The following is a 24,474-nucleotide window of genomic DNA, read 5'->3' as shown; positions in this document are numbered from 1 at the left end:
CAATTATGGCAGCGATTAATCGTTAGCTCTTAACCAACTATTCAGCTTCTGCCTCGACTTAAAAGGTTGAAATAAACGTGCTTGCTAACAGTAAAGAGGACAAAATCATTTTATAAAAATACCTCTAAATGACATGCACTGAATTAAAGGAAAAAAAAACTTTTTATTAAGTTTAATTCGGTAAAGAAATTTGCTGCAAAAAATCCTATTGTTATCAAGTGTTTTTGTCTTGTTTTCCATTTAAAATTGTCTAAAAATCCTTAAAACAAGATATAAGATATTTAGACTTGCTTTAAGAGAATGTATCTTAAATATAAGTGTATTTTGTATACAAGTGTATTTTGTCACTTGGTTATACTTCTGCGAGTGCAGTAAAGACAAAATATACTTGGATTCAAGATCTATTCCCTAAAAGCAAGTCTAAATACACTATATTGCCAAAAGTATTCGCTCACCTGCCTTTAGACGCATATGAACTTAAGTGACATCCCATTCTTAATCCATAGGGTTTAATATGACGTCGGCCCACCCTTTGCAGCTGTAACAGCTTCAACTATTCTGGGAAGGCTTTCCACAAGGTTTAGGAGTGTGTTTATGGGAATTTGTGACCATTCTTCCAGAAGCGCATTTGTGAGGTCAGACACTGATGTTGGACGAGAAGGCCTGGCTCGCAGTCTTCGCTCTAATTCATCACAAAGGTGCTCTATCGGGTTGAGGTCAGGACTCTGTGCAGGCCAGTCAAGTTCTTCCACACCAAACTCGCTCATCCATGTCTTTGTGGACCTTGCTTTGTGCACTGGTGCACAGTCATGTTGGAACAGAAAGGGGCCATCCCCAAACTGTTCCCACAAAGTTGGGAGCATGGAATTGTCCAAAATCTCTTGGTATGCTGAAGCATTCAGAGTTCCTTTCACTGGAACTAAGGGGCCAAGCCCAGCTCCTGAAAAACAACCCCACACCATAATCCCCCCTCCACCAAACTTCACAGTCGGCACAATGCAGTCAGACAAGTACCGTTCTCCTGGCAACCGCCAAACCCAGACTCGTCCATCAGATTGCCAGATGGAGAAGCGTGATTCGTCACTCCAGAGAACGCGTCTCCACTGCTCTAGAGTCCAGTGGTGGCATGCTTTACACCACTGCATCCGACGCTTTGCATTGCACTTGGTGATGTATGGCTTGGATGCAGCTGCTCGGCCATGGAAACCCATTCCATGAAGCTCTCTACGCACTGTTCTTGAGCTAATCTGAAGGCCACATGAACTTTGGAGGTCTGTAGCGATTGACACTGCAGAAAGTTGTGACCTCTGCGCACTATGCGCCTCAGCATCCGCTGACCCCGCTCTGTCATTTTACGTGGCCTACCACTTCGTGGCTGAGTTGCTGTCATTCCCAATCACTTCCACTTTGTTATAATACCACTGACAGTTGACTGTGGAATATTTAGTAGCGAGGAACTTTCACGACTGGACTTGTTGCACAGGTGGCATCCTATCACAGTACCACGCTGGAATTCACTGAACTCCTGAGAGCGGCCCATTCTTTCACAAATGTTTGTAGAAGCAGTCTGCATGCCTAGGTGCTTCATTTTATACACCTGTGGCCATGGAAGTGATTGGAACACCTGAATTCAATTATTTGGATGGGTGAGCAAATACGTTTGGCAATATAGTGTATCTTATATGCTGCTTCTCAGGATCTTTTTTTAAAGGATTTTTAGATATTTTAATATATAATAGGGGTTCCAGCCATTTGTCCCAGTTTCTAGCGTCCTCGCGTATGAACTTAAGAATCATATTCTTTAGAGTCCGATTAAATCGTTCGACCAGCCCATCAGTTTGTGGGTGATAAACGCTGGTGTGAATCAATTTAAACCCGAACAATTCATAAAGCTATGTATGTGACTTATTCCTTTGGAATCCCCACCCTGGAGATAATTTTGAAGAGTGCTTCCGCAACACTCCGTGAATGATGTTGCGCAAAAACACTGCTTACGGATATCATGTTGCATAATCCACCAGGACTAATACAAACCGATATCCGCGTGCTGACCGCTCTAATGGCCCGACGAGGTCCATGCCAATTCTTTTGAAGGGGGCCTCGATTAATGGTAATGGGCGCAATGGCGCTCTTGGGGTGGCCGGTGGATTCACCAACTGACATTTGCGGCATGCCGCACACAATCTGCGAACATCCCCGCAAATGCCCGGCCAATAAAAGTGGGCTATTAACCAGTGCAGTGTCCTTTCTTGTCCTAAGTGACCTGCCATAGGATTATGGTGAGCCGCCTGAAAAAGTGTTTCCCGACGGCTCTTCGGGACTAATAACTGGGTTGTATTTTCATGGGTTTGAGTGTCCTGCGTCACTCGATACAACCGGTCCCTAATGATCGAAAAATATGGATATGTGAGTGCGATGTTAGGCTGGAGCTGCTGGCCATCGATCACTCTCACTTGGTCAAAGGCGTGCCCCCCTCCGGGAATTCCCTAAGGGTGGGAATGCCGGTGGAGTCCTGCTCGGTGGAGCCCTCTCATGAATGCACGTACTGCTGCTTACTGGACGTGATGATTTATAGTTAAAAAGGACTTAAATATTTATGTTTTTTGCAACAAAAGCGATCATATCGCTTTAAAAGACATTCATTTAACCACTGGAATCGTATGGATGACGTTAATGCTGATTGTGCTGTGTGACAAGTTCTGTCTGTCTGTCCATCCGTCCATTCATCCATCCATGCCAATGATAATTGAAAGTAATTATGCCAATGGTAATTGAAAGTAATTTAAATATAATTAAAATAATGAACAGCAACAAGAAGCATTTGAACACTAGATTGAGATTTATATCAATAATGGTGTCAGCTCCAACAGGAATGACGCTGAGCCATGTGAAGAACAAGCGGTCTGTCACGTTATTAAACCAATCAGGTCAGATTAAACTGGTCAACGAAAACCTCATTTGATTGGTTACTAGAAGCAGGTAGACCCGCCTTCCCCACAAACACAAGTCATTTACACATTTGCAGTAGTTTATTTTACACATACAGACTGATTTTGCTGTTCCTGACTCCCTTTCTTTGCTTGCATATTGTTGATTGCAGGTTTGCAATGTTTTTGGTCATGTTTAGGTGCAAAAACAGTGCCAAAATTGTAAGAGCGAAAAAAAGGAAGTCAGAAGAATACACACCAAATTTACTTTGTGTTAATATGCAATTACATATTCACAACACATGAATTACACTTATGCAAAGCATTGAAGTATTGCTAATATTTTTTTCTTACAACTTGATTTACAACTTTACAAAACTTTCTGTGCGCATGCAATACATTTTTATGCTTGCAATTTGATTTACACTTTCACAAATCTTACTCTGTGCATGCAGATTTTTCTGTCACGCTTGTAACTTCATTTACGCTTTTACAATCTTACTCTGCGTGTGCAAATCATTTAGGCACTATTTTACCTTCATACAGCGGAAAAAATAACATACAAGCATGCACAGATTTAAAGAAGACTTAAATGTGAAAACATCCATAGGGACTTTCAAACGAAATCTGATTCCCGCACCACCACCAAAACTTTGTATCTGCTCCAGATATCTCTTTTTTTTAAATAATATTTGTATTATTAATTCTATTTAATTAATTCGTTAATATGACAGTAATTTAAGCGCAGCCTCTGTAAAAATATAAAGCCAAACGCAGGGCCGGCCCGTCCTACAGGCAAAACAGGTGGCATCCTAGGGCCCCGACGTGCCTGGGGGGGACCCGCAACATGTGAAAAGTAAACAAACAAGTCATTAGGGTTAAGAATCATGGTTGACTTTTATTCTGAAATTCTCAGCAGTCCAATGGTTTCTGTCGCGCACACACTCAGGAGAGCGTGCAACACGCACAGACCTAATCATATAACATACCATTCACAATGATGGTGAAAACTAAAAATAACAAAATTAGCTCTGAATAATCACAAAAAGACAAATAACTGAAAGTTACAACAAATAAAATAACAGCAGTATATCTAAAATTGGCAAGAAGTAAAGCTATGCAGTACTCACTAATCTGCATAATTTATTCATAACACAAAGCATTGCTGGTTACTGGAGCGCAGCTTCTTTTCACAGTATTATTAGACACAGATCACACACCTTGCGGAATAATGCGCATGCCTGACGGAAACACAGGAAATAAGTAATAAAAAAGATTGCTTTGTGGCTATTTGAGTATTTAGGGCTTATTACAGCACTTGTCAAATCATTAGGGCTTTTCACGTTTTCTCAAGAATAATTTGCTGGGGAAGGAATTCAGACACTGTTGATATAAAGACGCAAAAAACTCACATAGAGTGAACATATGAGCAATTAATCTGGAAAATAACCAAACCATCCTATCAGCAATGATCTCTGATCTCTAAGAGGTATGTGTTTATTCTTTACATTTGTTTACAAATATATATTTCGATGTGTTGTGTTATAGGCCCTAAAATATGTAAATTTATTTATACCAGTGTCGACTAGTAACTTCAGAACCGTTTAGTCGACTAGTCTCGCACATCCTTACAAGATATACAGTATCATGAATATATCTGATATATGATATTGCACGTCTGTTTTGGACACAGTACATTGAAAAAAAAAAGTTGTTTTTACTTGAAGTAAATATAGTGGAAAAGTTTAAGTAATTTCTACATTAAATAAGTTAGTTTATGCATGAACTTGGAAATACTGAGTAAATTCTACATTTATACTCAATTCAAACAAGTAAAAATGAATGCTCTACCTTGAAATTAAATATTATTTATGATTGTTTATCTTTACAATGCATCATTATGTATCAGTCCTAAAGTAGAAACTCTCGTCATATTTATTCTCTAATTTGAGTAAATTTCACAGATAAAGTATACTTCACTAAACTTTTCAAAGGTGGTGTTCCCAGCATGCACCGTCTTGAATAATTCATGAGCTTGCATGGTTTAACTGTTTGCATAATTTTTACTATTGATTTTGTTGTTACATTTGGAAACTTTTTATTTTGTGATGTCTGAAGTTAATTTTCTACTCGGAATTACCCATTCCTGATAAAAAAAAATAAATAAAAAAAATTACCTGTTGGTTGTTGTTGTTGTCATCGTGTTTTGTGAGGCAAGTGTTGAGGTCTGCATGCACAGCTACTGTATGTATCATGATTCTATTGCCAGTAATGCAAGTGATGTTATCTTTTACACTACATAGACTTTCACAGTAGCGCCATCTTAGATTTTTGAGGGGATTGAAAACAGGCTTCATTCAGAGGCTGTGAGGGATAAACTTAGCGGCTCTTCAATGACGCACTGTATAAAGCTATCAAAAATCTCATTTTCAACAACTCATGTTGTCTGGAGTTTTTTGTCTACTGAAATGTTTCGTCAGTGAATTAAAGTAGATTGTACTTTAATATACTTATTATACTTAAACATTTTGTATTTTATACCATTAATATTTACTTTGAAAAACTGTGTGCAAAAGCTTACGAAGAAAAATTAAATCAATTTTACTGGTCATTTACTGTTTTTTTTTGTTTTGTTTTTTTCTCAGTGTACTCATGATTTTCCAGTTTGTGCTGTCCTGGCCATTAAAGACTATCACAACATCATCATTGTTTCTGCTAAGACTACTTGTTTCTCTTCCTCTTTATTCATGCACAGCTGTTACTTAAAGTATATCCATCAAGATGCTTCCCCAAAATAACAGAGGAAGAGGGCAAAGTTTGAGAAAGACAAAGTATTGTAACATTTACCAACAATGTTTGAGAAACCAGTGATGGTGGCGTCTCTGAAGCTAAATGTGTTAGACTGAAGTGTCAGAGCAATCAGAGGCCTTTTGCAGAGCTCATTTAAATGAAGCACAACACAGCGATTTCTCATGGCAAACTCTGCTCCACAGCCAAATAAGGAGCTGAAGAGACAGACACTAGTCTGAGATGTGGAAGAGAGTTAACAAGACTCCACTTTTAATCTCTGCCCCAATTTGTTCCCCTTCTCTATGGCCTTCCTGTAATGTCAGCAATACCCCTTCCTGTGACTCCATAGTATGGATGTTGTTATGGTTACTGGCTTTAGAAATTTAACCCCCCTCCTCCTGAGCTAACAGGAGAGTATTTCCCGATGGCAGGGTTGTGAGTCACGCTAAAGTAGAGCTATTGGCTAAACAGCTCTGTGTATTGAGCCTCTTACCCAGCCTGCTCAATCTCTGCTTGTAAAACCACAGCTTCTTTATTACTGCATCTCTCTCACCATATCCACATTGAGTAATAAAATATTGATCATTATCATTTGTTATTTACTCATAACTGGGGTTCAGCCGCAAGCAGAACATACTCAGGTTTGTACAGGTATGTACAGATCACATCAAAGGCCTGCAGTGTTTTATAGTAATTTGTTTTATCATCTTTTATCTTTCACTAAGTCTGGAGTAATGCATTGGCTGTCCTCGTATGATCTCAAATCGCTTTGTGCATTCCGATCTTTAGGACTTTCTGTCCACTCTGTTATTTTGCAAGTGATGAATTCAGGCCCATTTTGTTCAGACAACATAGTCATTCAATATCTGGAATATTTACATCGGGTTGCTACAGTAATAACATGAGTGTCAGCACAATGGCAAGAGAGGTTCTTCTACAATAACTCACTTAATCACTACATGGCAGATGCCACATAATGCCAACTATACTGGGAAATTGAGAGCAAATTCGGACACAGCTGTAGGACAACAAATTATATTAGTGTTTACATTCAAAATTGCCAAGTAACCCGAGACTCTTCTTTCTCTGGGTGCTATTCTCCATAATGATGGTGATGTGCTTTTAAAATGAACTGAAAAAACAAAGGTAACATAGGGAAATGCACATGAAGGTGAGCAGATGCACTTTTGGGATGCAGATGCAGATTTCATGCTACTGTTTGAAGTGCAAATGTGTTTTAATGCTTTACTCTGGGGATTTCACATCCCTCTTCTTCAAAGCACACATGAATCCACTAAAATACATTTAACTAAAGGTCTATATGTATTATAAAGTAACATATCATCTAATCAGCTTTAAGTAATACTAATGGGAACATAAGGAAACTAACAACAATCCTGCTATCAATCCTCAAAAACAGATAAAGCAAGTAACAACATAACAGCCTTTATAGGATCTGGGAAGAAGAAAGTTTCAACGCCTCTTATGAAGAGAGGTGCAATACGCAAACATAAATAAAAAAGAACTCATTAGAATATTTACGAATCAGGACATGCCTCGTAAGGGATAGGAATCGTAAAGAATTTAACAATTTCGGTTCCGATTCCTCTTAATGATTCTTTCAGTACTTTCAAGGAAGAATTATTTGGAAATTAGAAATGCGATTCTTGTTGCATTTACTGCCCTCAGCAGCCAGTTGCAAAATGATGAGATCCTTTCAAGTTTCTACAGAGCAGATTTAAAAAATCAGAAATAAATTCAATACAATTCCTGTAAAAAGCATGTTTGCATACTTTTTAGAGGCATAAATACAATCCGATAATTGATCCTAACCATATATTAAATAATAATTCTAAACAAACAAGAAATGTGATTACATTTATATTATTAATATTCCACTGATTACAGCAAAACCCATAAGTATCTTTATCTTCACATTGTCATATCAACAACCAGTTAGTAACTGCACTGCCTGATTGAAGTGTAACAGGTTTGAAATGCAAAATTATATAAACACAGGAACAGTTCCAGAGCCAGTTTAGACTGTGTTCTTTAGCTAATGTTGTACTTCAGGCTTGTCTGACTTCGACAGTTCTTAGTTAATTCTGAGTTGGAAAATCAAACTGTTCCAGATTTTTTATTTTTTTATTTAACGGGTTCTGGACAAGAACCGGTTCTCAGTTCCCAACCCTAGGCCTTATAAAGTGGCACAGAGAGATTCAAACTTTGTTTAGACAGGCAGAAAAAAAATCCAGATTTTTGGCACATCCGACTTAAATCCATTTAGTTGTTTTTAGTCTGACTCTTTAAAAAAAGCAAATTAATGTATGATGTATTTGAAATCTGAATGAAAAAAAAAAACTGTTTTTTTTTTAAATGCATTGTTTAAACAGTCACATCAGATTTCAAGTAGTGTTTTATCATCATTTTGGATATGACATACAATGTGCAGTAGTGCACTGTACAAAATATCTGTTGTTTTAACTTTAACTTTGCTTGTGCTGCCTTTAAAATTGAAGTTGTGACAACTTAAGAGGGAAAGTTAAACAGAATGAGCTTAATGTCTTTTTAAAGGTGCTGTTAGCGATTTGATACCATTATACTTCCACGAGACAGAGCCGTTGGATTAGCCATGCCCCCTCTTTCCAAAACCCAGCACTCCAAAGATACCAAATGAGCTTTATTGAGACCGACACCAAACAAAAGTGTTTGTCAAAAACACAGTGTTTGGCAAAATAGTGCCTTTAACTGACAACTGTTGATGATGAACAACATGGCATAAAAATGGCATTAAGCCTCAATAATTTGCTGCAACTACAACACTATGAGACCACAAAATGATTGACAGGCAGAAAGTGTCAGAGACTGTGGCCCAATCTTTAAGGGAGTAGGACATTTCTTTTGCATACCTTTCCATGAAGAAATCGCTTACAGCACCTTTAAGTAAACTTGACTTTCTTATTTCAATCAACTTCACTTTAATTCAATTCAAATTGAATATAGATAATTTATAATTAATTATAAATTATCCTTTACATGAGATGTTCAGTTACTTATATTATCATTTAATATCCCTGATGATAACCAGAAGTAGTTAGTGCAATCATTGTCAGAGGTAAAATAAAATGTAATTTGTTGGTAATCTGATCATATTCAGATTTAAGCTTGTTAAGGAGACACGCATGGACCTCGACACATTACAGGCAAATCACAGTGTTGGTGACAATTATCAAACACATCATTGAATAAAAGGATGAGCTTTGAATTATTGCTACATGACAAATAACTAACAGCATAAATAAAAGCAGCAAACCATAAAAAAAGGAAATGTAAGTAACAGTGCAATTTGCACAATTTATTCATGCTGCTGCAGTGCATTCTCTGAATCCGAATACGTAAGCGTGATGTGTGTAGTTCTTTTGACTTCTATTTTTGATTTCAGCTGAAGAGTTTGTCTAAGTTCAGTAACTTATCACAAATTCATCCAACAAAAACTTGGATAATTGAGTTACAGTATCTCAACAAGATCAATCCATGGCAGTTACTCTAATCTGTCTTTGATATATTTAATAGAGTGGCATGATGAATCCAGAACATCTCTAGATAAATGGAGTTAATTTACAAATTAATTTAGCATAGTGTAGTAGCTAATGAAAGTTATGAAAAGTGAAGAAAATCTAGCATTTTTATATTAGGGTCCCTGGGTTGGAAATCTGTAATAGTGCAAATAGTAGTTTATTTTATATCACCCTGTCTGACCTGAGGATTTTGTGTGATAGGTCTGTTTTGAACAGTCTGTTTGTGCAGCAGATTCATCAGTTTTTTTTTTGTTTTTTTTTAATCCCAGCATGCATTAGTGCTTCCTGCCTGGTGGCTTTCCCCTCTCACAGGAATACAACACAAGCCCAATGCACAGGACTAGCATGTAAACCCACCTTTCCTTTACATGAGCATTGCAGGGAGGAGAGTGAACGATTGTTTTCAGTAGAGCAAAACCTCTGAAAAAAAAGATAGTTCAGAAGATATGTTCATTCCTAATGAATGGGTTTTTTCCTTCATCTTCACCTTAAGTTGGATATATTGCATTTGAAAGGTTTCTCTTTTCTTACTCTTTGGGTTTTCATTGCTCACAGTGGGCTTACACCAAGCGTGCCTTACCCTCTGTCTTAGCAACTGAGATCTGCCTTACCAGGTGAGTTGTGTCTTGGCAACAACAAAGACAGCTAATTTGTTTCATCTCGGCCACCCTGGATTAGACTGAAAAGAGTGAATAGCTTCTCAAATTCCTGGAGATGTATCACATTGTTGGTTTGGTTGCACCCTAGAGTGAACTTTTCAAGTTTTATCTGCAGATTTGTTAGTGTTAATGGTGCTTGCTAAGACAAGCATCTTTATTTCTATTGCTTCATCCAAAGACAATTGCCTACTTATAAAATAGCTGCCAGAATATATTGCCAAGATGGCCTTGGAGTAAACTGAATTGCTTTAAAGAGACTTTACTCATAATTGGGGACAGGAATATCATAGAGGCTTTGGACCACTCTTTTCACTTGGACTAGCAAGAAACCACCTTGCAACACCCTAGCTGAATATATACGAATCTAGTCGTTTAAGTAGTCTTTCTCACCTCTGTTTAATTTGGCAATGATCAGAGCCAATACCTTGCTCTTAATGATGTCCAACCCAGCTGTTGAGTGAAATGGTAATTGTTTACAGCTTTGCAAGTGGGCTAAGCATTTTTACTTTATACAAGCCATGCTATATGTTCTTTTACTCTTAATCCTGTTACATCTGTGTTCAAAGGCTAAGTGAGGATATCTGGATAAAAAGCAAGTAAACTCTAGAGCTTGAGGAGATGTAGGGGCTAGTTCACCATGAAATGTCCACAGTGCATGTTAGGTCCAGTTCACATGGTGTTTTATGGGAGTTGGTTAGGAATTCATTCTTTTGCCCTGCAATGTTGGAAAGTTTGTCCTTTTTTTTTTTTTTTTCTCCACCTAACATTTAGTGTGACTTGGCTTATTTATTCAGGGTTCCAAGGCACAAGAACAAGAAAGAGAATAAATACTCTTATTTCATTGCCTTCAAGGTTTACATTCACACAGTCAGTGTTTAGGGCTGAAAATTGTTTATTAACAGGTGCGACTCTCAAATTGTCCTTGGATTGGATGAAATTATGACTGCATGAACAGGTAACTGAAGTCAGTCCTCTTCTCTAACTCGCAGTAGCCTTAAGTAATGCCTGTAAGCATAGTGACATAGAACGTTAGTGAATATCAAGACATTGTACTGCGTCTTTAAGGATTTCATACTTATTCTGAATCTGAAAATTTAAGGGAGTAACTTTGGTTATAGGATGTTGTTGTCACTCTCTTTCATAACTGAACTGCGTATGAACTCACCTGTTTTTAGTACTCAAAAGCTGGACTAACAAACATATTTTGCTTTTGTATAAACATTAGCAATTTTAAACACTTTTACAATTGGGAATATCCCACAAGCAAGAGTGCTGTTGTTCTGAATATCACGCATGGCTGTGATTTGGCCGTAGGCACTAGGACCACTATTGTGAGTGTGAAATTGCTTTTAACAGTCCTTTAAACAAGTACATTTCAAGGAACTTGAATTTTAGATACAAAACGGCTGGTTAATTTGTCTTTTTTTTTTTGGCTCCACAAACAAAAACAATTCCTAACAAAGCCGAAGTCGAATCAATCATTGCATGTCGCTGAGCACCACACTGACTGACAGTCAAAAACAGACAAGTGGAGTCTTTCAAACAGTGACGCGTCCCAGTCCTGTTATACTAAATATCAGCACTTTTGGAACGCTGCTTTCCAATCAAATTAGTAGACTAATTGTTTTATAAATATCTCTTGTATTTATTATTTGGTTATAAAAATACTTTCATACATCTTAATACATTTCCCAGTTCTGTTTTCATGGTTGTATTGTGTGTGTTTAGGATGCGTGAGGACATGTCGAGCATGGTGTGTGTGAAGGAGACGGAGGGCCAGGGGGACCCTGGCGAGAAGCTATCTCAGGATGAGCTCCTGTGTCGAACCCGGGAGGTCATGCAGGGACTGGAGGCGCTCCGTGCCGAGCATCAGGCCATCTTGGAGGGGCTGATGGGGACCTTGCACTGCCTCAAACAGAGCCAGGAGGGTCGTGCTGTGGAGGAGAAGACGACCATGATCCAACGCTCACTGGAGATGTTGGAGCTAGGCCTTAGCGAAGCACAGGTGCAGTGAGGAAAATCTGTACATGGTTACGAACTGGGAGAGTGGGAATGTTTTTGAATAAAAAATGTTTTAACAGTGTTGACACCTTGGCTATTCTTTCTCTCTGTTATCGATGGCACAGGTGATGATGGCTCTCTCAGGGCACCTGAGCGCAGTGGAGGCAGAGAAACAGAAGCTTCGAGCACAAGTACATACACACACACACACACACACACACACACAAACTGCACCACATCAAAAATTAAACCGTGCTCTTGGGTTCATTGGAGCACACACACACACACACACACACACACACACACACTCACTCCAGTTGCTTGGGCCTGTCAATTAATATTTTTTTAAAATCTAATTAATTTAATGAGATGCCGATTAATTAATCAAATTAATCGCAATTATTTTTTTTCACAATTTGCCCCAAAATAGAGATAATTCAATATATAATAATACTTTTTTTTTTTAATATAATAATTCATTACGCATTATGTCTGCTTAATTCAAAGACATAATGCATCTCACTGTAGTTGCGTTTAATTAGTTTTCAATGTCTTGTGACATAAACGCTCCATTTTTAGTTAAATGCAGTTTAAAACTTTGAAAAACGCATCTCGAAACCTCTGCATATGGAGTTGTGCTCCGTCTAACTGTCCTTGAACGCAAGAACACGTCCTGCTTTCTAAGGCTCATTTTGTGCTCCTGTTCTCGGTAAGTGTGGTTTGTTGCCTGTACTGCTGGAGTTGCGCTCACTGCCCCCTTCTGACTGCAACTTGCAAAAACATGAAGGTGGTACTTCAAGTTTGAATTGCTCCAGTGGTAAGAAAATTCCTTATAATGGAATTTGCGTACGGTTAGGGGGCATGATAAATTGAGTACATTTTTTAAACCGTTTTTTTTTATTTTTTTAATCACACTGAATTAACACTTTAAATCTTTTAAATGTATTATTATTTTATTTATTATTAATTATTTTATCATTTGGCTTTGGGGCTGTCACACTCACAAATGAAAGGAATAGTTCACCCAGTTCTGATGTTATTTACCCACCCTCAGACCCGGTTTCTGGTTGCGGTTCACTTACACAAATAAGGCAGAATTGCTTTCACACCAGTTGTGAACTGTACCCCTGTTTTCAAGCAGACTTGGGTGCTGTTCCTTGGTATGCACCCAAGTTTTAAATACATAAAATAGACTCAGGTCTGCACCAAAACTCTGAGGTTAAAATGCCCTAAAGCTGCTTAGTTTTCTGTTCTCTAGGTGCGGAGACTGTGTCAGGAGAACCAGTGGCTGAGGGACGAGCTGGCGGGAACCCAGCAGCGGCTGCAGAAGAGTGAGCAGAGTGTGGCCCAGCTGGACGAAGAGAAAAAACATCTGGAGTTCATGAACCAGCTCAAGAAATATGACCAGGACCTCAGCCCATCAGTAAGATCTGATCCAAAGTTTTTCCCTCGCTTGATCTTTCCTAATTACATTTACTATACAGTATATGTATAGTACAGCTCATTTATCTCTATATGCATTTTTTAAATTTGTCTCACTCTGTGCTTTTCTCCACCTTGATCCCTCTCACTCTCATCAGGATGATAAGGACTCTGATACCAGTAGGGAGACACTGGATGATCTTTTCCCGGATGAGCAGGATGAGCCGGGCCCTGGCAGTAAGTACCTCCCAGTTCTGGACCCAATTTTGATCTGGCAAAACACAGAACATAGAGACATAAGTCTAATTCAAAACATAGACTTGCCTCCTCTAAAAAAAACTATGGTATTACCATGGTATTGTCATAGTTTTTGGAGATGTACCATGGTAATAGCATGGTATTTTTGAAGTATCTTGGAATACCATGGTAAATGAATATGGTATGAATTCATACCATAATTGTGAATAATTGTCACAAATGTGCTTATATTTGATTAGTGACCTAGAAATATCTTACATTTTTCCTTTTTATTTTATGCCAAAACATTTTTATTTAATTTTTTTCACCCCAATTTGGAATGCCCAATTCCCAATGCGCTCTAGGTCCTCGTGGTGGCGGAGGACGAATCTCAGTTGCCTCTGCGTCTGAGACCGTCAAGCTACACATCATGTGGCTTGTTGAGCGTGTTACTGCGGAAACACAGCACGTGTGGAGGCTCCACGCTATTCTCCGCGGCCTCCATGCACAACTCGCCATGCGCCCCACTGAGATCGAGAACCACATTATAGCGATCACGAGGAGGTTACCCCATGTGACTCTACCCTCCCTAGCAACCGGGCAAATTTGGTTGCTTAGGAGACCTGGCTGGAGTCACTCAGCACAACATTTATTTGTTTGAATCTTTTTAGAATTCCTAAACTTTTGTTTACTCCCAATTTTAAGTGAAAAAAGTGTATTAGGACCACGATATTAGCATGGTACCACCACAGTACTTTTTGGAGTTACAAAGAAATGAAAAGAAAAAAAAAATTCTCTGACTTTGAAAAATAATTTGCTTAATAGCATAAAAAACATTAAATTCAGGCTCTGCTAAACTTTCTTTGAATCAGTTTGTTGCTCCACAACTGTATTTCTCGAAAAGGAAAAGTAGTGAAAGTAGAGAAGACTTAAATGGAGCAGTGGGATGATAGGGGAAGAGAAAATAAAGACAGTTCCTAGCCTTATGTTCTGCTAGACAGAGTTTCCTATCTTTTTTTTTATTCTTTGCCGCCCTTCACTTTCTCTGCTCTCCCGCTGGATAATTGCCTCATTCACTGCAGAGACTGATCAAAGAGCAGCACCGGTTGTGTTGTGGCAGTGTGCGGGGGTTTTCAGCATCATATGTCTTGGGCTGACACTGCTGAGTCCCAGGCGTACACAGATTAGCCCTCATACTGACGTATGAATGCCAGACTGCTGTTTCACTGTCACCGATTCATCCCTAAAGTAAATGATCTCCAGCAGGGCTTTCAAAGAGACTTAGTTTTCAGAAAGATGGCGTTAATCTCTTCTACTCATTCCTCAAGTAGTGGCGACGTAATCCTTTGAATTTTTGGTCTGCAGCGTTTTGGATAATTCTTGGGTTATTTGAGAATGCTGATTTAAAGTCTTTTAAAGTCTGAAACTGGAGCCGACAAGTTTCTAGTCAAGAGAATACTTGCTCTTAGGTAGTGTGCCAGTGTATAAAATCAATAAGGAGTGAAAAAAATAATGTGCTTTTTGGTTAAAGAATTAGTTTACCCAAAAATTAAAATTCAGTCATTGTTTACTCACTCCTGTGTTGTTATAACCCCTTATGACTTTCTTTCTTTTCTTAACACAAAGGGAGAAATTGTGAAAACATTTTGTTCTCAGTGATATCATACAATGGCAGTTTATGATACATCTTCAAGCTTCAAAAGGACACAAAAGTATAATTCAGAAGTCTAATAAATTATTCCATGAGACTGGTACGATAAGCATACGATAAGGTTTGGTGTAGGGATTTTGCTATATCGTGTATATCGCTATATGTAAATATCCATGTGCACAGCATGACCATATCTGTCAGTGGGCATGCTTCACGTGAAACTGAAACCAGGCTTGGGTGGGGGATGAATTTGCTTGTTATTTGCGTGCGCTGGTTTAACACCAAATTCACTAAAGGAATTATGCAGATCAGGCAACGCCACAAACGCGCCCACAAACTCGTGGCTGATTCTTTGCTATTCTGATTTTGCGGGCCGGTTCTGAGCGCTCTACAGCGAAGGATGCAGAAGTCCACCGTGATCTGACTGACGCACGCTGCCAGGACAATGTCACTGTGATCCAGACACCAGGATCATCTCTTTAACGTGCAGAGGTGCGCTTGACTACACCGCACATCTGTACGGCTCCATTTGATGAATTTTTGCTTATGTGATCAAAAGAAGGGGAGCTTGTTATTAAAACAGGTGAGACATCTGGTTCACAAAAGGTGACACAGATTAGAAAAATGTAATCTGCAAACTGTTGCGCGACAATAATCACTTGTGGTAATACAAACGCTCTCTTTTAACACTTTAAAATGAAGCACACTAAAGAATATTATGAAAGCCAAAAGATGCGCTCACTTAATTAATTTTTTTGTGTTTACATTTTACATTTATTTTCTGCAAGACGTGTTATTTTCATGTGTATTTTTTTTACTAAAATCGTGTAATATTTTCTTTGTAACTTTGCTTTGAAAAATCTTCAGTTTCTTGAGGAAAGTTTATAATAGTATTGATCAACAACATATCAGACTGAAATGTGGCAATGTGAAATTGATTATTATGGTGAGTGTTTATTTTATTTTTAACTTTGTTTGTCAAGTTCTAAATAAGGAGAACGCAAGTTCAAGAGGAAGTAGTTTTCATTTAAAAAGTATTTATTTCACTGACTAGATTTTCCAAAAAAAAAAAAAATAGGCATTACAATATGGTTATTTATTACGTTAACCAATTTCTATTGGTTTTCCCGAAAAAACAAAAAAAAATATTGTGATATATATCGTTATGGTGATATCAAATTACTCTTATCATGATATAAGATTTTAGTCATATTGCCCACCCCTAGTTTGGTGAGAAACAATCTGAAATCTAATGTATTTTTGGGTGAAAATGTTCACTGACCTTTATTCTCCTGTGCGCGTTCACGAGTCTGCACTCATGCAAAACGTGTTCAAGCGAAAACTCATTTTGCCAGCTGCTCTTACTTGCACGTTAAACCTTATTCATGGACCCGAAAGCAGTCGCGGAACACTGACAATCGCCTCGCGCTCACACAACTCATCACATTTTGGACCGGTGCCAATTCATAGCGATGAGGTTACCGGGTGTGACGCAAAATATAGAAACCAAGCGTTCGACAGAATGTCCCGTTGCTCGTCGCAGCTGCTTAGGACAAAAATCTGATGATAATAAAATACTTTTTATTGCAGTAAAAAGTAGGACACGATGTGACTGTAGCTACCTTCAGCCCCAGCTCTCTGTTTAAAGGAGGACTCAGTTTCAAACAAATAAGGCATGTATTCTTCCACTACAAACTCTTCAGACATGTTTGTAAGTTCTGTTCTCTGGTTTGCGTGCAGCTATGTTGTGTTTTCTGTTGTTAATATTGTTGATGGTCCTGTTAAGGCGAAACAAAATGAGTTTTCGCTTGAACGCCCCATCTCGCGCATGCTGCGTAACTACTGTTGCTCTTGTGCAAGGAGCTCTAAGACTCATGAACGCAAGACCAACGGCCAGTGACATTTTTTACTGAATAATACATTAGATTTTGGTTTGTTTCTCACCAAACCTTATCGTATGCTTTCACAAAAATCAGGAGTCTCATGAAATAATTATTAGACTTTTGAATTATACTTTTGTGTCCTTTTGAATCTTGAAGAGGTGGTCATCATAAACTTCCATTGAATGACATCACTGAGAACAAATTTTTTCTCACAAATTCTCCATTTGTGTTAAGAAAAAAAAAAAAGTCATATGAAGTTATAACACAGCGGTGAGTAAACACTGACTGAATTTTAATTTTTGGGTGAACTATCCCTTTAAATATGTGCAAAACTAGACATTTTAGACACTCAGGAGCGAGTCATACACCACAAAAAATGATCAAGAGACTCTGGAGAAAACTGTTCTTTAATCTCTCCACAACACCTCACAAATAAACCTGTGGACTATGAATAATAACTAGGGCTGTGAATCAATTAAAAATGTAACTAATTAATCACAGTTTTCTGTGATTTAATCATAATTAATCATGGTACATGGTACATTAAAACATAAAATATATTAATAAATATATTTACTTTATAAGTTGTCTCGAACTGGCAAGAAATTGGTTGGTCATCATTTATTTTGATTATTTAAATATAAACATGGTCAAATGCTCAGTTGTTTTGTGGATAGTTAATTAGACACATTTTTACAGGTATAAGTCTCTGATACAAGTATATGGATAAATGCAATAAAATCAGCGGATATGCTGTAATTAAAGACTGGGCAAAATCTTCTGCTGTTTTTCAATGGACTTTTTTTAATAATAGGATCAAATGGGCAGATTCAATTCATATCAAGGCTAGATAAACTTAAGAGTACATTACCAATGAATTATTAGACACTATACATACAGATATAAGACAAACTGAACGTTGAAGTTTAAAATCTCAAAATCATTATTTTCTCTGGCTGTCATTTAGTCTTTATTGCAAACACGCTGTGTTTTCTCATGTGGTTTCGCTTCTGACACTGGTTCAGATGAAAGTGAGTGAACGTTTTTTGGGCATTGCAAAGAGATACAGCAGCTTGCCCATATCTTTCCCACAACTGGCTCACTGCTTGCGGGTGAAGTCTCCATTCTCCATACAGTGTTTATAATGCCCGGGACGTGCATCATGTGTAATGAATAAGTCTGCACTGCTCCACACAATCAGTATATGTACTAGGAAGTGCAGTCGATTTGAGCGTGTACCTCCTGGAAATGTAAAGATGTCCATTTCAGCCACAGGAAGTGGGGAAAAACATTAGTGAAGTTCAGGAAGTTAAAAAAACAGAGACTTCATTAAATGCCTAAAAAATTTTTTGACGCATTAAACAGTCAACTATTAATCGCAGAACTTATTTCGTTAAATTTCCCAGCCCTAATAATAATGTGAACATTGCTCACAGCAAGTCTGACACTGATTGTTTTAAAGTTCATTGTTGAAGGCTGTGAATATGTACACAAGCGGTTTTGATTGCTGTTGCAATGGTGCTTCAACTAAGATGAATTAAGAAATTAAACTTTTCAAAGAGGGTTTTGCTCTGCTGTCTGTATTTTGAATGATTTTTTTTAAAGAAACCGTATCACCCTTCTCTCCCTCACAGTCCAGCCTCCTCACAGCAGTGCAGCAGCAGCAGCGCAACAGGGAGGGTACGAGATCCCTGCTCGTCTCAGAACCCTTCACAACCTGGTGATCCAGTATGCTTCACAGGGAAGGTATGAAGTGGCCGTGCCTCTCTGCAAACAGGCACTGGAGGATCTGGAGAAAACCTCTGGACACGACCATCCTGATGTAGCCACCATGCTCAACATTCTCGCCCTTGTTTACAGGTCAGCATCACAGCTGTGTTTGGCTCTAAAATATATTATTTGAATTCACTCCACAGTACAATACAGAAATAGAAAGGTACAGAAAACAGTATTGGATAGACATACAGAACATGATATGCTCTAGATATGATACATGCTATCTCATAGATATACATAGATATGCTCTAGCAGTTATACATGAACAAATACATCACCTCCTGTCTCCTCAGTACTAATTAATACACATCAACATATAAAGGTGCACTTTGTAATTTTTTTGTTTGTCTTTGTGGCTGATACAACACTGGTCATAATACTTAATACAATACTTTATAGACTTTGTACTGACACCTTTTGGCATGCAGCATCAAGAAGTTTTCAGTTGTCAATTCACAAGCGTATTTTGATCACTGACAAATAAGGTTGTCTGAGATGATAAAAATTCGAAATTTTTAAGAAACATTTAAAGTTCAAAGGAAATTTAATTTTTGTGTCCATGTTGGTTTCATACATTTTTTAAAAACATTTATAGCATTTTCTACGTTATTTAATGACTTTAAAAATCTCAAATATTGTAACCATCAAGTAAAAGTATTGAAATATTAAATTATACTTATAACTTATATTCAAGGTAAAAAATATATATTTTTTAAAAATAATGCATTTGTTTGTCACAAATATCAGAAAATTTTGTAATGGTTGCCAAATTTGACCCGAAAAAAAAATGGGCCTTTTCATATCTGTTTTTTTTTTTTTTAAACTTCTCACGGAATCATGAGGGTCTAAAGGGCTTTTTGTTACATGATGGCAAAATGGCTACCTGCATGTTGGTTACACCACCTAGCTTGATTTGAGTTTTTCAAATATTAATAATATATTAAATCAAAATTGGTTTCACTGCTAATTTAAGAAATTATAATAAATAATTATGCCAAACTACTTATGCCAACATTTCTTTTTTTCGAGAATTACAGCTTTTAATGAGACTTTTATTTATTTATTTTTTTACTGTATCCGTTTGGTTACACAATTTGGTCACATTTATTTTTACTTTAAGCCCCTGAAAAAATACCAAAATGACTTTGAACAAAACCTTGTTCTTTGTAGTTTAATAACGTAATAGATCTTATCCTTTTTAATTATTTTTAATCAAAATTCCTATTAATTTCTTTGTGTAAAACCTTTTTAAAAGGAGAAAAAAAAATTAAAAATAATACTTACTGCCCATTTAAGATATCTTAAAATGCAGTATGGTATTAACTAGTAAACCCTCATCCTCAACAAGTACCTGTGTTATTAAATAATATTATGTGTGCAAGCCGTTAAAACATTGGGCTATTGTGCCATCACCCTGTTTCCATGGAATCATGTTTTTCTTAGAATGACCTAAGCAACAGCCCTTTGCTTCACAACAATTACCAATAGATTGATGAGAAAGTATTTTCTCCACTACAGGGACCAGAATAAATACAAAGAGGCAGCAAACCTCCTTAACGATGCACTGGCCATCAGAGAGAAGACACTGGGCAGAGATCACCCTGCGGTAAGAGCCAGTCACAACCTCATCAATATACACCGATCAGCCACAACATTAAAACCACCTGCCTAATATTGTGTAGGCCCCCCTCGTGCCACCAAAACAGCGCCAACCCGTATCTCAGAATAGCATTCAGAGATGATATTCTTCTCACCACAATTGTACAGAGTGGTTATCTGAGGTACCGTAGACTTTGTCAGTTCAAACCAGTCTGGCCATTCTCTGTTGACCTCTCTCATCAACAAGGCATTTCCGTCCACAGAACTGCCACTCACTTGATGTTTTTTGTTCTGCATTCTGAGTAAATTCTAGAGACTGTTGCGCGTGAAAATCCCAGGAGATCAGCAGTTACAGAAATACTCAAACCAGCCCATCTGGCACCAACAATCATCCATGCCATTATCTAATCAGCCAATTGTGTGGCAGCAGTGCAGTGCATAAAATCATTTAGACTAAGGAGCTTCAGTTAATGTTCACATCAACCATCAGAATGGGGAAAAAATTTGATCTCAGTGATTTGGACCGTGGCATGATTGTTGGTGCCAGATGGGCTGGTTTGAGTATTTCTGTAACTGCTGATCTCCTGGGATTTTCACACATAACAGTCTCTAGAATTTACTCCAAATTGTACCAAAAACAAAAAAACAAAACAAAAATCCAGTGAGGGGCAGTTCTGTGGACGGAAATGCCTTGTTGATGAGAGAGGTCAACAGAGAATGGCCAAACTGGTTCGAACTGACAAAGTCTATGGTAACTCAGATAACCACTCTGTACAATTGTGGTGAGAAGAATATCATCTCAGAATGCTATTCTGAGATGCGGATTGGCGCTGTTTTGGCGGCACGAGGGGGACCTACACAAATTAGGCAGGGGTTTTAATGTTGTGGCTCATCGTTGTGTGTGTATATATATATATATATATATATATATATATATATATATATATATATATATGTGTATATAGTGTCATTTCAATTAAGCAGCACAGACTTGACTAGTTTATTGTGTTTGTCATGTGAAGTTTATGTCTTGCCCTCTCATCAGGACCAGCATCCCTCAGTTCTCTGCAGAGGTTAGATACTTTAACACCTCTAATAGGTCAATGTACCCTTTACTGTCTTCCGTTTCATTCTTTATTCTTCTACATGGCTGTTTCCTGGGGCTGGGCATTATATTTGCAATGATTTCGCGGTCCATATATAAAATAAAAATAAGGCAACATTGTAATTAGTGTGATGATTTTAATGTGCTTTTTAATTGGCCATTAGGTCATTAGACCTTAGGTTATTTTACAATCCTTCCTTGTCTCATGACTTTCAAGTATTAGAGCATTGACAGATGTTTTAATAGCATCTATAATTTAAACTTCAGTCGCAGAAGCGCTAGAGTAGGTTTGTTTCATTTCAATGAATTGATCAAAAATGTTCACGGGAGGTCCCCATGTGGTATTTTGCATATATTTAAACGTTAGGAAAATATGTAGATAAATATTGCTGTGTATTACTATGCATTGTTATATTGGTGCATACACTATATGGCCAAAAGTTTGTGGACACCATATGTGCTTGATGAACATTTGATTTCAAAACCTTAGGCATCAATTTCCCCCTTTGCTGTAATAACAGCTTCCACTCTTTTGGGAAGGCTTTCCACTATACTGTATGTAGTAACATGGCTACAGGGATTTGCTCTCATTCAGACACAAGGCTATCAGTGAGGTCAGGAACTGATGTTGGTCGATGGGGCTTGACTTACAGTTGCTGTTCCAGTTCACCCCAAAAGTGATCAGTGGGGTTCAGGTCTGGGCTTTGTGCAGGCCAGTCAATTTCTTCCATGCCAGACACAGTAAACCATTTCTTTATGGACCTCACTTTGTTCACAGGGACATTGTCATGCTGGAACAGAAAAAGGCTATCCCCAAACAGTTGCCATAAATTTGGAAGCACACAAAGCCTACGCCATTACATAAAGAAACATTCAGATTTTTCTTGACTGGATTTAATGGAGTAACCAAATTCGTGAATTAGAAGGGGGTGTCCACAAACTTTTGGTCATATAGTGTATATATGAAAAATATTATAATATAATTCCTCCTGTTCGTTTAGCCTTGATTATTTGTAACTAGATTTGTACTGTTTTAGCACTAAAACAAAAAGTGGTTCCTCTGATTGAACAAAATTCAGTTTTAAGCCATTTCAGACCAAATACTTAAATTTAAAATATCAAAAGGCTGAAAATATCAAGAAATAATAGCTATAATGCCATGCTGTACTATTTCCCTTGTACTTTTTCTTAGTCTTGCCATCTGTCACACACTCATGAGGCACTTCTAGTCATATCTCAATCAAAGGTTGATCAAAACACATTCTTACCGCAACACAAGGGTGAATATGTGTGTATGTGTATTAGTCAGCCCACACAGGGAAAATTCTTGATCAGATTTCCTGTAAGTAATCAGTTCCTGTAAGAATTTATTGTATTTTGCTGATTGCAAATGAATGATTGAACAAATACATAATCGTTGACTGATTAGTTTTTTTTTTTATTATTGTTGTTGTATCGATACGTTTGTAGCTGTATCACTGAATGAAGTGTATCTGTTTATTTCCTGTCACCCTTCAGGTGGCTGCCACACTGAACAACCTGGCCGTTCTTTACGGCAAGCGAGGGAAGTACAAGGAAGCAGAGCCTCTGTGTAAAAGAGCACTGGAAATCAGAGAAAAGGTGAGTCAGATTTCATCTTGATTCATCATGTGTATAACATTTTAATAAAATTACAGTCTTTGGCATGATCCTCAAGGTCATGTATCGAGTGACGTTGTTGTTGGTGTCAATAACAAAGATACAGGAAATTTCCTCTCCCCACTTTTAAAAGTTGATGATCCTATTTATTTATATGAGCCTATTATATTTATTACACGGGCTATTTCCTAATATTAAACATAATTCAACAGAACATATATTACACAGGACAAAAGCTTTGTCTATAATTTGTCCAAAAGTCTTGGAAGTCCAGATTTAAGGCCCTTTATGTAGTTGCAAGGAAAATAATATGAACCATTTGGAATTAGCTGGTTTTCTGCATTAATTGGTCATAAAACGTGATCTTATCTTCATCAAAGTCAAATACAAACATTCACAGTGCTGTAAAAAAGTAAGTGAACCCTTGGATTTAATAGCTGGTCGATCCACCTTTGGCAGCAATAACCTCAACCAAGCATCTCCAGTAGCTGCGGATTAGACCTGCACAACGCTGAGAAGGAATTTTGGACCATTCTTTCTTACAGAACTGCTTCAGCTCAGCCATATTATTAGGATGTCTGGTGTGAACGACTCTCTTGAGGTCATTCCACAGTATCTCTATTGGGTTAAGGTCTGGGCTCTGACTGGGCCACTCCAAAAGGTGGATTTTATTTTTTTGAAGCCATTCTGTAGTGGATTTACTTCAATATTTAGGGTCTTTGTCCTGCTGCATCACCCAACTTCTACTGAGCTTCAGCTGGTGCACAGCAACCCTGACATTATCCTGTAGGATATCTTGATAAACTTGGGAAGTCATTTTTCCCTCGATGATGGCAAGCGGTCCAGGCCCCGAAGCAGCAAAACAGCCCCAAATCATGATGATCCCTCCACCGTACTTCACTGTTGGGATGAAGTTTTTAACCCTTTCCAGCTTTATGCAAAGCAACAATTCTTGATCGTAGGTCTTCTGAGATCTCTTTTTTGTAAGGCATGGTTCACGTCAGCAGATGCTTCTTGTGAATAGCAAACTCAAAATGTTTGAGTGCTTTTTATAAGTCAAAGTAGCTCTAACCCACAACTCCAATCTCATTTAATTAACTGGATGCCAGGTTTGCCCACACCTGACTCTAAATAGCTTTTGTTGACGTCTTTTTGTTGTAGCTTAGGAGTTACTTTTTCCACAGCACTGTGAATGTTTTATGGTATGT

The 24,474-nt window shown here is 37.8% G+C and overlaps 1 protein-coding gene across 10 annotated transcripts in view; it reads left to right on the top strand.

The window, feature by feature from the left end:
• The window catches only part of LOC127412093 (kinesin light chain 1-like), a 64,580-nt gene that overhangs the window by 3,091 nt on the left and 37,015 nt on the right, over positions 1-24,474 (top strand). For 5 of the 10 annotated variants that reach the window (XM_051648161.1, XM_051648160.1, XM_051648159.1 and 2 more), the window contains exons 2-9: positions 11,683-11,959; positions 12,081-12,146; positions 13,214-13,378; positions 13,536-13,614; positions 18,783-19,008; positions 20,443-20,530; positions 21,546-21,596; positions 23,147-23,248. In XM_051648161.1, coding sequence (XP_051504121.1) covers positions 11,684-11,959; positions 12,081-12,146; positions 13,214-13,378; positions 13,536-13,614; positions 18,783-19,008; positions 20,443-20,530; positions 21,546-21,596; positions 23,147-23,248 — 1,053 coding nt within the window. In that variant the 5' untranslated portion in view covers position 11,683. Of the gene's footprint in view, positions 1-11,682; positions 11,960-12,080; positions 12,147-13,213; positions 13,379-13,535; positions 13,615-18,782; positions 19,009-20,442; positions 20,531-21,545; positions 21,597-22,820; positions 22,883-23,146; positions 23,249-24,474 lie in introns of those variants that run through there. The other 5 variants (XM_051648164.1, XM_051648163.1, XM_051648162.1 and 2 more) reach the window with 3 other exon arrangements.

Source organism: Myxocyprinus asiaticus, chromosome 21, assembly GCF_019703515.2.
Source record: "Myxocyprinus asiaticus isolate MX2 ecotype Aquarium Trade chromosome 21, UBuf_Myxa_2, whole genome shotgun sequence".
Taxonomy (NCBI): Eukaryota; Metazoa; Chordata; class Actinopteri; order Cypriniformes; family Catostomidae; genus Myxocyprinus; species Myxocyprinus asiaticus.
The sequence above is the reverse complement of the archived record's forward strand: the minus strand, read 5'-3'. Positions and strand labels throughout refer to the sequence as shown.